General features: G+C 37.6%; 1 protein-coding gene and 1 long non-coding RNA gene across 2 annotated transcripts in view; both read left to right on the forward strand.

The window, feature by feature from the left end:
• The first annotated feature begins 3,522 nt into the window (after window positions 1-3,522).
• On the forward strand, window positions 3,523-3,949 carry LOC120894345. The gene is made up of 2 exons (XR_005738187.1): window positions 3,523-3,650; window positions 3,711-3,949. It is a non-coding gene; the product is annotated as an uncharacterized LOC120894345 (long non-coding RNA).
• A 2,929-nt stretch (window positions 3,950-6,878) lies between these two features.
• Window positions 6,879-14,220, forward strand: part of LOC120893274 (WW domain-containing adapter protein with coiled-coil homolog) — a 29,121-nt gene continuing 21,779 nt past the window's right edge. Inside the window, 11 exon segments of the mRNA XM_040295070.1 lie at window positions 6,879-7,403; window positions 7,690-7,714; window positions 8,681-8,789; window positions 8,868-9,122; window positions 9,219-9,671; window positions 9,674-9,749; window positions 9,805-10,594; window positions 10,673-11,028; window positions 11,164-11,429; window positions 11,527-11,717; window positions 11,783-11,910. Coding sequence (XP_040151004.1) covers window positions 7,360-7,403; window positions 7,690-7,714; window positions 8,681-8,789; window positions 8,868-9,122; window positions 9,219-9,671; window positions 9,674-9,749; window positions 9,805-10,594; window positions 10,673-11,028; window positions 11,164-11,429; window positions 11,527-11,717; window positions 11,783-11,910 — 2,693 coding nt within the window. The 5' untranslated portion in view covers window positions 6,879-7,359.

A 14,220-nucleotide genomic window follows, 5' to 3' on the forward strand; every position in this document is an offset into this window, starting at 1 on the left:
ACAAATCCACTAAACGACCAACTAACGGCTTCTAAACGACTCAAGTTGTCTACCTAAACGGAATATAGAAAGACTTCGTTTAGCAGACGGCAAACGACTCATGCATTCTAAAAATAGCAAAAAAGCTGGGTGCGCTCTCTGTTGGTGGGATACCCCAACCAGTTGAGCTTCATCGCTTGGAGGAGAGCTTTCTCATTTTCTCTGTACTGTTGTATGGTTTCGCATTGAAGTTATGCATCGCTAGAACTAGAACGGCGATACGATTGTTTAAATACTAAACTCCAACGGAAACCACCAGCACTGAAGCAAGTGAGATTTGAGTAATGGTAGTTGGTGTTGATACCCACGTATCTGACCACACGACCATTCATATAGATTTTTGCTCAGAAAGTTAGAAGGCTATATAGGTCATGATAAGATGAAACTTGTCGAAACACATTGCAAGAAAAGGATAGCAATATAATGATGAGTTGTAATACGCCATCTATTGATCAAACCAATGAAGCTGTGGAGCTTTCATTTTTTTCTATGGATATTCAATTTTCCAGTCGTTTAAGCTTAATCTGTGGCGCTTGGGTAAACTCCAACCGAAACCACCAGCACTGAAGCAAGTGAGATTTGAGGAATGGTCGTTGGTGTTGATACCCATGTATCTGACCACACGACCATTCATATAGATTTTTGCTCAGAAAGTTAGAAGGCTATTATAGGTCATGATAAGATGAAACTTGTCGAAATACATTGCAAGAAAAGGATAGCAATATAATGATGAGTTGTAATACGCCATCTATTGATCAAACCAATGAAGCTGTGGAGCTTTCATTTTTTCAATGGATATTCAATTTTCCAGTCGTTTAAGCTTAATCTGTGGCGCTTGGGTCCTTTCTACCCACTTTGGTTATAAATGACTAGGTGAAGTTATTCAGCAAAGTGAGTAGAAAGGAGGTGTCGTCATCAGTGTTGCGAACGGTGACGTTCATCGACATAATATTGTAAACATTCATTCGATTTGAAGCTTCCCATTCCCATCTCTCTCTGTTATTTGACATTCCCATCAAAAAATGTCATTTGACATGAAGACATTTTCAAGATACATTCATTTGATATTCGCCAACCTGTATGAATCGTGAACTGTGTCGTATTGCAAACGGCCGTATTCATGTCAAACTACAACAGAGCGTGCGGTGCAAAGGCTTTCGTTTCACTAGTTTTTGCTATTTCACTAGAATCCCCATATTCAGCGACGATATACTTCATAATCCTCCGATCGTATCGTTTTGTGTTGTTCAAAAAATGTCAAATGACATTCAGACTACATTGTTTACATTTCATGTCATTGGATCAGCCCTGACGGTAGCAACACGAATGAATTTCGTTTAATGACAGTCGTGTCGTGGAAGCATTGAATGTCATCAGCCAAAAATTATTTTGACCGGCTGTTTACGGTGACTGTCATGAAAAATGTCAACAGTTAACAACACTGGTCGTCATACATAACATTTGGCCAGCAAGGCTTTAGAAAAAAGCACAAAACCAGGATCGACGGCAGTTGTCAAAAGCGACGAATGTTGCTGATTTACTGTTGCTGCTGCCCAAGGTGGGTTTAAAAATATCAGATGGTGGACTCTAGTGCATTTTGACAATTCGTCACTTGACGTAAGGTCCCCAGGATTCAAACTTTGTTTACATTTATTAAATTTGTTCATATAATTTATCTACCCCATTTTTTCGAATAAATATTCTTTAAAAATATATTTTGGACTTTGTGAGTTCTTATTTAACATTGCAACATACATTAAAGCGTGTTATTTTGTGTTATTCTGTGAATTTATTCTATAATTCTTTGTGTTTTCGACATTTTTGATGATAAAAATTAAGAAATCATTATTTTTTTTCAATTTTTACATGAATTCCTCATTATCTACGAGCCGCATGGACAATTTACTTGAGATTAGAACTCATGCTAGCATGATTTTAAATTTCGTGCATAAACAAATCATCAAATCTTTTGTTAATATATTACGTTTTTTTTCGATAAAATCAATAGACACAATAAAATGCACATAATAACAAAGAAATCTGTTCTATTTGCTAAGCTTTGTGTGCGGAAACCAATGGTCAACGGTTCTAAAATGACGTAAAGTCCCTCAACTATGGCGACCCCCCAAAGGCCCTAATCCACCACCTGATATTTTTAATCCACCTTGGCTGCTGCCTGTAAACAAATATTGACGGCTGTTGTCAAACTGAATCTCAAAATGGCAACATGCCAAACGCTAAGAAGACACCTCCTCTCAAGGTGTTATAAATGACAAGGTGAAGTTGTTCAGAGCAAAATGACATTTCTCGACTTGACATATCTCTTCCGGGGGCTCCGGTATAAAAATCGGGGAGGGCTGGTGCGGGGTAATGAAATTTGTATACAGAGAGTGACAGATGTCCCCCACAATGTCGCCCAGCAAAAGCGGTAAAAATCAACCTTCTAAATACATTATCCTTGACCTCCTCTATATTTCACCTTGTTGTTCAGAGCAAAATGACATTTCTCGACTTGACATATCTCTTTCGGTGGCTCCGGTATAAAAATCAGGGAGGGCTGGTGCGGAGTAATGAAATTTGTATGCAGAGAATGACAGATGTCTCCCACAATGTCGCCCAGCAAAAGCGATAAAAATCACTCTTCTAAATACATTATCCTTGGTCGGACGTGCGATTTCGTCGTACGACGGAATCAATTTTTTTTATTTCGTCGGACACCGCTTCCGATTTTATCGGCCAAACTAAATGTGTGGTGTTTTGTAGGAACTATCTCAACTTAATTTTTCATAATCGTTATAATATTAAAATCATCCAAATAATCGCGATATTATACGAAAAAGCGTTTGACAGCACGACCGATAAAATCGCATGCGATGAAGCACAGACACGGCCCTAATACTTCCTACATTCGTTCCCTAATCGTTCCTACATTGTCCTTGATTTTGACCAAGGTGGAATATCCCAAGTAGCCTTAAGAAACTCTATTTGATTATTAACAGTTTTTTAAAGCCTTTAATAATCAAATAGAGTTTCTTAAGAGAATATGACATTTCCCAGCGTTACATCATAACGACGTATTCCGTTACACTCGTTTTTTTCGATTCGGGTTAATATAACACACAGTGTTTTTCAAATTTTATCTACACCATTTCCAATTTATTCAATATTCGGAAAATCATTTTTCATTCTTATTTATGTAATAATGCGTATTTATTTTTACACCAAACTATTTTTTTTATTAACTGTTTGAAAACTATGTGTTTTCTTTTATTCCTCTATTTGAATCTGCGGTGATAATAAAAAAATTTAAAAAAAATAATATTTTCAAATAATACAAGTGAAGAGTTTGATATAGGGTTTGCAATATTTGCAAATGAGAAAAATTTTCAAAAAAATGTATATTTTCTTGGGCAAAATAATATGCTCTTGATGACGATAATTTTTGAGACATACTGTATATGGTCACGTACATGGCGCCTCCATTTCTTATGTCAAAAAGTTCGTCAAGTTTCGTGCGTGTAGCTTGTGTGTAGATGGCAACAAAACCAAGCGTCTGCGACTATTTCTATCAGCTATTGTTTAATTTGTGTGTCATCATGATTTTATAACAGGTCAGTGTATTGATATTACCAATATCTTTACATGAGCTACATAAGTTTTATATTCCGCAGCATATTTGATTTGGATAGCGTTTGGACATCATGTTTTTCGTCGACTGCTGCAGCTGACCTCCATGCTGATATAATGGAAGAAACCCATGGAATGAAAGAAACTTATGTGATACAGTGACAATATGCAGTGACAAAACGATGAAATGTCGAATAAAAGTATTTGTGGTGAATTTATGCATTTATTCCATGAAATATTAACACCTTCTGTTGTAACTTAACGAAGATCTATAAAATACATGTAGAATGAGACAGAGCAATACAGCCATCTCTGTCGATTTGTTCGTTGAGTTTGACATTTTTCGTTAAAAATACCGGCAAAATTTTAATTTTTAACGAATCATTGACGAAGCCAGGAAAGCGTTACGCAGTGTTTTAAGCCCTGAAATTACTGCTGTATGGAAAGCTAAAAGTAATACTTTTAGGCATACTTTTAACGGTTTCTTAACAGGATTGTGCTACTTGGGATAGAAGAGATGTCTTCTTAGCGTTTGGCATGTTGCCATTTTGAGATTCAGTTTGACAACAGCCGTCGATTATCCGGGGACGGATTAACCGGCGGGCGGCTTAACCGTGCGCATAAATCTGACAGCTGTTCATACGTACGGCGAAAGTTTGCAGCGATAATCAATTGGGAAACCAGTTTCTTGTGCAGCTCTGTAGTGTCTAGGGGTATTTTCGAAATTCATTTTTGTTCATGAACAGTTGTGAAACCTACAGTTATTGATTAAAATAATATTCTACTAACGATTAATCGATTGATTCTAGGTGAATTAATAATAAAACTAGTGAATTTGATATGTTTTATATGCGTTTGACATTTCTTGGACCATTATCCGTGCAAATCGATTAACCGGCAACCGTCCGGTCCCGAGCTGCCCGGATAATCGACGCTCTACTGTATTTGTTTACAGGCAGCAGCCGCAATATCACGTTGAAAATGCCGATTTATAAATTGTGCATGTAAAATACAAGTTTGTTGTGCTATACAAATATTTATTAAACGAAAACAATTCATTTATCATACCCGTAAATCAGCAACATTCGTCGCTTTTGACAACTGCTGTCGATCCTGGTTTTGTGCTTTTTTCTAAAGCCTTGATGGCCAAATGTTTTGTATGACGACACCTCCTTTCTACCCACTTTGATTTTGACATAACCGTATTAATACACGATGCGCAATCTCAGATTGCGCATATACAGTGAACCCTCTCTTATTTGACACCTCTCCAATTTGAGAAACCTCTCTTATTTGAACATTTTTCACAGTCCCTTGATTTCCAGTACATTTTTGTCCCTCTAATTTGGAAAACCTCTGAAATCTGTGTCCCTCTTATTTGTGTATGGTATTGCCATGGTTATTGAATGATTTATGCTCAAATTGGCAATCCTGTTCGCAGTTTCCTATAGCAACAGTTAAGGCTGCATACTAAATGTTCTGTCTCTTTCTTCTTTGGATGGACCTTTCATTCACTTTCCACCTCTGTATTTGAAAACCCCTCTTATTCGACAGTCCCATCGCCTCTCAAATAAGAGAGGGTTCACTGTATTCGTTTTATCAAAACATAAGACATTTCACGTAGCCAACCCTGAGCTATAAACCTGATTTCCATACATTTTCACAAAGTGGGTTCATTACACAGGTGCAAGGTGGAATATAGAGGAGGTGTCTTCTTAGCGTTTGGCATGTTGCCATTTTGAGATTTAGTTTGACAACAGCCGTCGATATTTGTTTACAGGCAGCAGCTGCATTATAACGTGTAAAATGTCGATTTATGGAGTGTGGATGCAAAATACGAATTTTTAATGCTAAAAATATGTGTATTAAACGAAAACAATTCATATATCATATCCAAATACCAGCAATATTCATCGCATTTGACAACTGCCGTCGATCATGGTTTTGTGCTTTATTCTAAAGCCTCGATGCCTAATTGTTCTCCATGACGACACCTTCTTTCTTCCCACTTTGATACAGGTGGGCTTATACCGAACAATTTGACAGCCGTGCTGTAGAAAAGTGAAAACGAAATGACAGGAGGGGATTCGATCATTTGTTGATGTATGCGTGTGAATTCCAATGGCTGTTTTGGTTGATGTGTCGTTGTGTTGGTGAAAAACTACGTATCACAACCGAATCCCCTCCTGTCATTCGTTCGTCCAATATGGCCTTCCCGCCAAACCTATAAGCCCACCTAGTCCCTATACCCATTTTGCATTTTCAAATTGCGCCAAGATTGCGCATAAATTTTCAAGATTATATGGTCGAGATCAAGGTGTGTTTATTAAGGAGGTGAATTGTTAGCGCGTTTACCGGGCGCCATCATTGAGTATTGTTATGTCAAATCGCATACAATTTTCTATACCCCCCTCCAGCCCTCCCCGATTTTAATACCGGAGCCCACAGTATTGTTATGTCAAGTCGTGAAATGTCAATTTGCTCTGAAGCACTTCACCTCCTATTATCCATACACCTTGGTCGAGATTATTAATTTGTTTGACAGATAAATATATCTAACCGATCCGTTTGACAGATAAATACATGCGTAATCTGAGATTGCGCATCGTCTATTGCTACGGTAACAATTCTCAATCATTTTGATCAGAGAAATGCCACAAGACTTTACCTTCTCAATATATACATCTTGCCGATACACCTTGTTCCTCGATTTTCTACTCATCCTACATATACCTTGGTTACAAACAAGCTGTGGAATGGATTGGAGAAGGCATTCATTATGTGTTACCGTTCTTATAGACATAGAGCGAGAATTTCTCGCGGGACAAAAAGTAGCTAAAAATTTGACTCTATTTAGATCAAAGTAGCTCAATTGGACCTTGCTTACTTACTTTTTATTTGTTTCAAACACAAAAAATAAATTAATTTGAGTTTTTTATTTATTTATTTGCACTTTAAATCAGTCTGCCTCATAACAAACTGAATATTCCGATTGTTTCGGACGAAGCAGGAATGTCGTGCGAGACAAGTAGCTCTGTTTACAAATTAAGCTACTTTTTGTCGCGCGAGGCATCTTCGCGCGCGACATTTTCGCACTATGTCTATTTGAACGGTTACGCACACCTCTATCTAATTTTTACGTTATTGAAGTGTTCGTCTTATTATTCTTGGGAGATGGCGGCGTAGTGTGAAAACTTGTAAATTACATCTTTCGTTAAAACTTTTGGCTTTATTTCTGAAAGCCTTTTTATAGTGCAATAGTTTTTTATTATTAAATCTTATGGTCTTTCTCGGTTTCTTGTGAGATGCCGAATAATCCTTGAATATTTCATTCAATCCGTAGCAATTCATTCGAGGGCTGCAGAATGAGATGGAATCGTCCTCTTGGGATGTTGAATGTGCTGTCTTAATATAGTTAGCCATCTCAATTGGTTACTTTTGTCGCCATTAACAGTTATAAATCTAGAGTTTTCTTGTCTGTTATGTTAACAATAATTGCAGAAGCGTGTTTTATCTATATTTTTGTTATGCAAGGCTCTGGCTCCTCTTATCAGTGTTTGTATATTTTACAACAAATCGTGTAAGCTATCTTATAATTGATTCTCCTTAGCTGTTGTGAAAATAAAAAAAAGTGAATTTAGTGAAAAACGCGTGTAAGGACTAGGAACGCGCAAACAATATTTCCGTTATTAAATGGTAATGCATGCCAGGAAACCGCAACGTTTGCTAAGCGATGGGTAAATATCTATTTCACTTCCCTTGTATACAATAAATGCAGACATTCATACGGAAAAAAGATTTTAAACTATTGAATCTTTATTTTTGATATTCAATCGATGTTTAAAACTTTATCTCTTAGGTGATATCATTTCTCAAAAAAATATTGTCGAAATTTGTAAATGATATCAAAACGAGTTAATTTTGACGATCATAAAATAACATATTAATGCAGTCGGATACATTTACGTTAATATACATATCGATATCCTTTAATTCGTTACCCTGTGATTTTTTTCTTTCTAGATATCATCAGTCTCATCAGTATCAGGTAATATATACACATTTAAGGCACATATATTTCCTCGATTAGTGCAAATTTTCGAGTTGGACATATGTTTGAACGACCGCCACCACTCAATGGACAAACGCCAATTAGATTTCCTGCCATTAAAATTTTAAAATATTTCATTTCGGTAAAATGTTATATTTTTCATTATTTATGTCAGCTGTAGTTTACCTTACTGAAATTCCCTATTTCATTCTACGCCTATGTTTTAGATGTATGTATTTCACTTTTTTATTGCGATTTACGCCTAAGTATGTAGGTCTCTTGATTTGATTGTATTGATATAACATATTGATTTGTTATCGTGATAATGGCGATGAAATTGCGATTAATTGGTAGCGTATGCTTTTCACACAACAGCTATAATGATTAAGATGTTACTTTGTATCTTATACAATGTACAATGTCACAGCTAGAATTGAAATCACCAAAGAAGTAAGATGTTTATCATTCATAATATTAAATTTTGAAATACTAATACTTACTAATTCTTTTACTATTATTATTTCAATGAAATATTATTCAAGATCATACAACGTTCTAGACCATTTAGAAGAATCCCCCGAACATGTAATGAAACATGAAACAACTATGTAATTTGTGATCATTTTTACAATAATATAATATATCTAGCATCTTTGTATACGACGCGATCGTTTTATTTCTGAATAAAAAAAAATACGACGGGCGGGAAAAGGTTGGATTTGGTTTCAAATTTGCCTTTGGCATTCGCGTAACAAGGATAACACTTTTTTGAAGAAAGGTTCATATAAATTTGAAACCAAATCCAACCTTTTCCCGCCCGTCGTATTTTTTTTTTTCATACGCGAATGAATCAATTTAGCGTCTTAGCGTGGTTAATAATAACCTACCGTTAACACACTCGCTGGTATTCAAGTATGACATATTCATATAGCTTGATTTGATAATTTGATTTTTTTTTTCTAGAACACAAAATATAGTTCCTCCAAAAGGGACTATGAACGCGAATCTTCGTCTAGATCCACTTGTTACAATAGGGATCGGGATAATTCACCTGCTGGAGGAACAATAAATGGTACAATTATTTAAAAAAAGTATATCTGGCTCAATTAAACAGTATATATATTAATATTCATGTATATGTGTTTTTTAGATTCTCCTCGAGATCGGGACCGAGAACGTGATCGTGATCATCGTGACCGTGACCGTGACCGTGACCGTGACCGTGACCGTGACCGTGACCGTGACCGTGACCGTGATCGTGATCGTGATCGTGATCGTGATCGTGATCGTGATCGTGATCGTGAAAGAGAAAGAGATCGTGATCGATATCAATCATCTGGGTACGCAATGAGTAAACTGCGTGATAAGGAACGCGATCGAGATTATAAAAAAGAAAAATATTCAGGTTTGTTTGTGTAATTTGATAACACTTATGAATACATTACGTATTTTATATGTTTGTTTCATTTGCTTTACATCACTTTTTTATTCCTGTGTTTAGACTGTTCTCGGTCACCTAAGAGAGGCCGCAATGAAAGAGACATCGATCATCGTGCAATGCACGATAGGAGATTTAAAATAACGACATCTTCTCTCCCCGATAAACGCGGAACTTCTAGTGATGATCGCGAACGTGAACGAATTGAACGAGATAGAGATCGCGAACGAGATCGTTTACGAGAACGCGAGCGCGACAGAAGCGGTGGTGGTAGTATTGGAGGTGGTAATGCTAATACTAGCAACAACATGGGAGTACTTGGCAGCATTTCAGCGACTATAATTGCCAATGCGCTTAATAGTGGAAATTCTAACAGCAGTATGATAAGCTCTTCTGTAAATGCTCCTGCTGGTAATACAAGCAGTAGTGTTGGAGGTAACATCTCTGGAAATAGTATCAACCAAAGCAACGATCGAGATCGTGTTGGAGATTGGAGTGAACATGTTAGCTCATCCGGAAAAAATATTACTATAACTGCAAAACAGAAGTATCGCAATGGGAAAAGCCTCGCGAGTGGATAGAGAAAGAAAGGTAAGTTTCTTTAATGGATATGTAATTTGCTTGATATCGTAAGAACGATTTTTTTATGTTCCTACAGTCGTGTGTTAGTTAAGGAGCAGCAGCGGGATTATAGAGAAAAAGATCGCGACCGTGATAAAGATAGGTGCGGAGAAAAAGAACGTGATGAACGCTATACGTCAACTATAGTAAATCGTTCATCCGCTTCAGCATACGGAAAGCATTCCAGCAGCAGTAGCAGCAGTAGCAGCAAAAATAATTCCCGAGGACGATGGCAACCCTTAGAAAACCCACTAGCTTCTTCAAGAAGGCGAACCATTGAAGAAGAAAATCCGGACATGGATATCAGTCCTGGTGACTCTACACCAACCTCGGATGCTAGTTATTCTCACTCTAGTACACCCACTGCTGGTCTATCTCAAATAGGTTCCCAGCATTTACAGACAAATATTGGTATATCTGGTGGAAGTAGCAGCACAAACACAACAGCTATCCCTGTTTCGAGTAGTTTGACACCGATGTCATCATCTGTGATTGGATTGAACACTGCCGTTGGAAACAACAGCAATGCGGTTTTAGAAGGTGTTAACCATAACTTACCTGGTCTCTTGCCACGAATGGTGTCCAACTCTGCAGTTAACCAAACATGCACTTACGCACAGTCGACGGCACCTCAAGGTGTAGTGCCCTCATTTAATCCAACGTCATGCTCTTCCTTGGGGGTGGCTATGCTGTCTCCAGCCTTGCATCAGGCCACGCATAATTCTGGTACTGCTGCTTCGACATTATCGTGTACACAAGCATGCCCACCAGATGCAGGAATTCTCAGCTCTAATGCCCCAGGACCTCCATCGCTTACGGTATGTGTTGTAATGCGTTGGACATATATTAAATGCTGCTCTATTTTAACATTCTTACATTTTCTTTTCTTCTTACAGTCATCGCAGCAACAAAATGTTTCAACTCTTTCAGTAACACAACAACAAGGCTCTGCAATTATGCAACAGATGACTCATGTGCAACAGCAACCGTTACATTCTCAGCATTTCACGCAGTCCCCTATCCAGGCATCTTCTGCTAGCAGTGGGACAGTCATCAGTGTCACAACATCGTTAGCAGGATTACCCAAAATTCTTTCTCAGATTACTGGAAACAAATCCATAGAACAGAATGACCTGAATCCACAAAAGGCCTTGCAAACTATCAATAATGCGTTAATGATGCAGTCCCGGCAACAGAATCCCAGTATTGTGCATGATATAGGCAACAGTCCTTCAATGTTGATTAATTTAAGGTAAGTCCGTTTCATCCAGTATCGAAAGTGTACGATGAAATTCGACTATTTTAATCATCAACTCATTAAGACTGTCAATTCTTGTTTAAAGCTATTTCAATAATATAATTTTCATTTGAATATATGTATTTTCAGAGATCATGCATTACAATCGCCACTTTACAACGTATCTAATTTATCGCATACTGTCCATTCGTCTTCTCTTTCAATTGGATCGGCAATTCTTTTAAATCACAGCACACAACACAATAATACATCCAATAGCCATTCTAGTAGTCAATCGAATATGATAAACAACATGAACTTGGGAGGATGCAGTAGTGGTAATACAGCCCTCACGAGTGATGGACCTCCGACCCCTACGCAAGAGCTTGATTTGCCATTGGTAGATCATAGAAAACGTAAGTGATAATTTGTATGAATTTGGATCTTCTGCATGATTACAAACAGAACTTAATAAGATAATTATACATATATTTGTTCCATAATTTTTAGTAGTAGATGGATTGGGTAACGTTGTGGTGACATCGACTACGTCCAGCTCCGTATGCAGTCTACAGAGCGTCATGGCGTCATCTCAATGCGGTCGATCTCAGGGCCCAAATTTAACGCCAAGCTTAGCAAAATATTTCCGTGCCGATCTAATATCTCACGTTACTGGATGGCCATCAGAAATATTGGAAAAGACGGTAAATTTAAATCAATGAACAATGGATGATTAACTTCATAAAGTGTACACCATTTTACCTTTCAGATTCAAAAACTTTCCGAGGAAGCACATATTTTAGGAGATTTACAATGCAGCAAAGTATCTGCCGAGTTAAAATGTGCAAGAAGTTTAGTTAGAATAACCGAAATTACAGCAACCCTGCAAGAACAGAAGTATGTATTGAATTAATGTAAATATGTTTTAGTTAAACATTCTTTGAACCTACCATGTGGTGATTTTGAATCGCTTTCTTCTTAAATTTCATTCCTTCATTTCTTAAATTATAAATCGTATAACTGTTACGATTACTGATGCAATGCGTTCGTGGGTAATTTCAAATATCGAAACGAAAATATATATTGTACAGTGCTGGGTATCGAAAAGCGGACTCTTCAGTTTCGGTGGCTCTTTCTTCTTTGCAATGCAGGGGACTTATTCTACATGGCCATGTGAAAAAAACATCAAAAATACTTTTAATTTAATTTACTTAAAAAATAGGGAGCAAACGAAAATAGTCTTCATATAAGGTTTTCTTCTTCTTCTTCTTCTTTGGCTTAACAATCATTGTCGGTGAAGGTCTGCCTGCACCACTTGTGGGGTTGGCTTTAAGTGACGTATGAATTACCCCGCATAGCAGGATAATCAGTCCTACGTATGGCGGCACGGTCCATTTGGGGCTTGAACCCATGACGGGCCTGTTGTTAAGTCGCACGAGTTGACGACTGTACCATGAGACCGGCCTAACTAGCGCCATACCATTAGCGTTGCGAAAAGTAGCACAAAACAGTGTGCTGTGCGTATATAAATGCAATATGTTGACTCCATAATTCCACGTAGAACATGTATTTTGCCATCACCTTTCTTAGTCATACAGCTCGTGTCTTTTGTGTTTACCTCCATTCTCGAGCCCAAACACTCCATTCTTTTCTGATATAACAGATGTACCGACCCAAAATGTGTTTTATACAACGCCCTACTGTTAAATGATTAATCTCAATGCACGACAGTGAGATCGCCGTATATCTCGTATAGCTCTTCGTTTTAACGGCTTCTCCATTGTGCTTTACCCTTCACCGTTTTGTAACTTACAATTTGTCTAATTACAACAGTATTCGTTTGCTTCTTTCGTTTGCGTTCGTAACAGTTTGCTTCGGCATTGTTAAATCGTACTTGTTCTTTAATTTACAAAGTCGCTACTGAAAGCAGTGAAACGTTCTAGATTGTAACTCGCCATAAAATGTTTATATGGTACGAGAATTCCTAGAAAATCGAAATTTCCGACTTCAAATGCTCAGTGTTGACTTGTTTGGTTCACTTTAGTGTTGGGTTTTATGAATCTTTCGTTGAGATTCATTCATATGAATCTTCAGTGATGAGTGATTCGAATCTCAAGTCGAATCTATAAAGATTAATGAATCTCGAATCTTCAAAGATTCGTGAATCTCTAAATATTCAGGAATCTCTTAAGGTTCTTGAACCTATAAGGTCCATATATCCTTTAAAATTCATATATTTCCAGGGATTAATGTATCTTTAGAGCTGTATGATTTCCAAAATATTGAATTTGCCTGTTGTGGGTTCAAGCCTCGCATGGACAGTCTTCCTGTAGCAAGGCATCCTGTAAGGGCATAACCACGCAGGTTGTTACGTCCAGAAGAAGAAGAATAAAAAGCTCAAGCTTAATGATTTTTTTTAGATATTTATGAATCCCTTAAGATATAGGTAGGGTTTTTCGGTTTCTCACATATGGTACGCAATATATGTGCTTCTCATTCGCACTGGTGCAATACTTACGTTCACCGATATCGGTTCTTGCGCATCTCTGGGATGGTGGCCTATTCGTGCTACCTTGCTCTCGTCTTTTGTCATTCATCTCTCGTAAAGTTGCTGTCGTGTCGAATTTAACGGTGGATTTAATGGGCGATCGCAATTACGCCCCGTTCTCCTCATGGCGATAACTGATAATTTTTGTTCCCTTTAGTAATTTTAAGGTTACCCACTCACACATCGCCTGTACATTGGCTTTTTGCATTTTTATTTGAGGCATTCTGCATTCCACCCGGTTGACTGGGTTCCCACACTGATACGCGCAAGTTGAGCTTCTGTAGTCCGATCGTAGCTCCTTTGTTTTCACGAGGTTTGCTTTAATCCATCCATTCATCACTAGCGCTATGGATGAGGATTGCTGCCTTTCTCAACTTTTCAGAGAATCGAAGAACAACCGTTCCTATAGCTCAGCTATTGATATCGTGGATTTTTTTATAATGGGTGAAAAATGAAAGCAAGAGCGTGTGTTTCTACGTGAGAGTAAATAGATAAAAGCCAGTTCAAAAAGGATGCCGTTGAACCCACTTCTTATCACATAAAATACACTTCCCATAAAACAAATCAAGGAAGAATCCCAAAATTAAGAAAACCACTGAAATCTCGTGTATCTATTCGTGAGGTGCATTATCAGCGTCGTGCGAGAAACAGCATAATGC

This window comes from Anopheles arabiensis, chromosome 2 (assembly GCF_016920715.1).
Source record: "Anopheles arabiensis isolate DONGOLA chromosome 2, AaraD3, whole genome shotgun sequence".
Lineage (NCBI taxonomy): Eukaryota > Metazoa > Arthropoda > Insecta > Diptera > Culicidae > Anopheles > Anopheles arabiensis.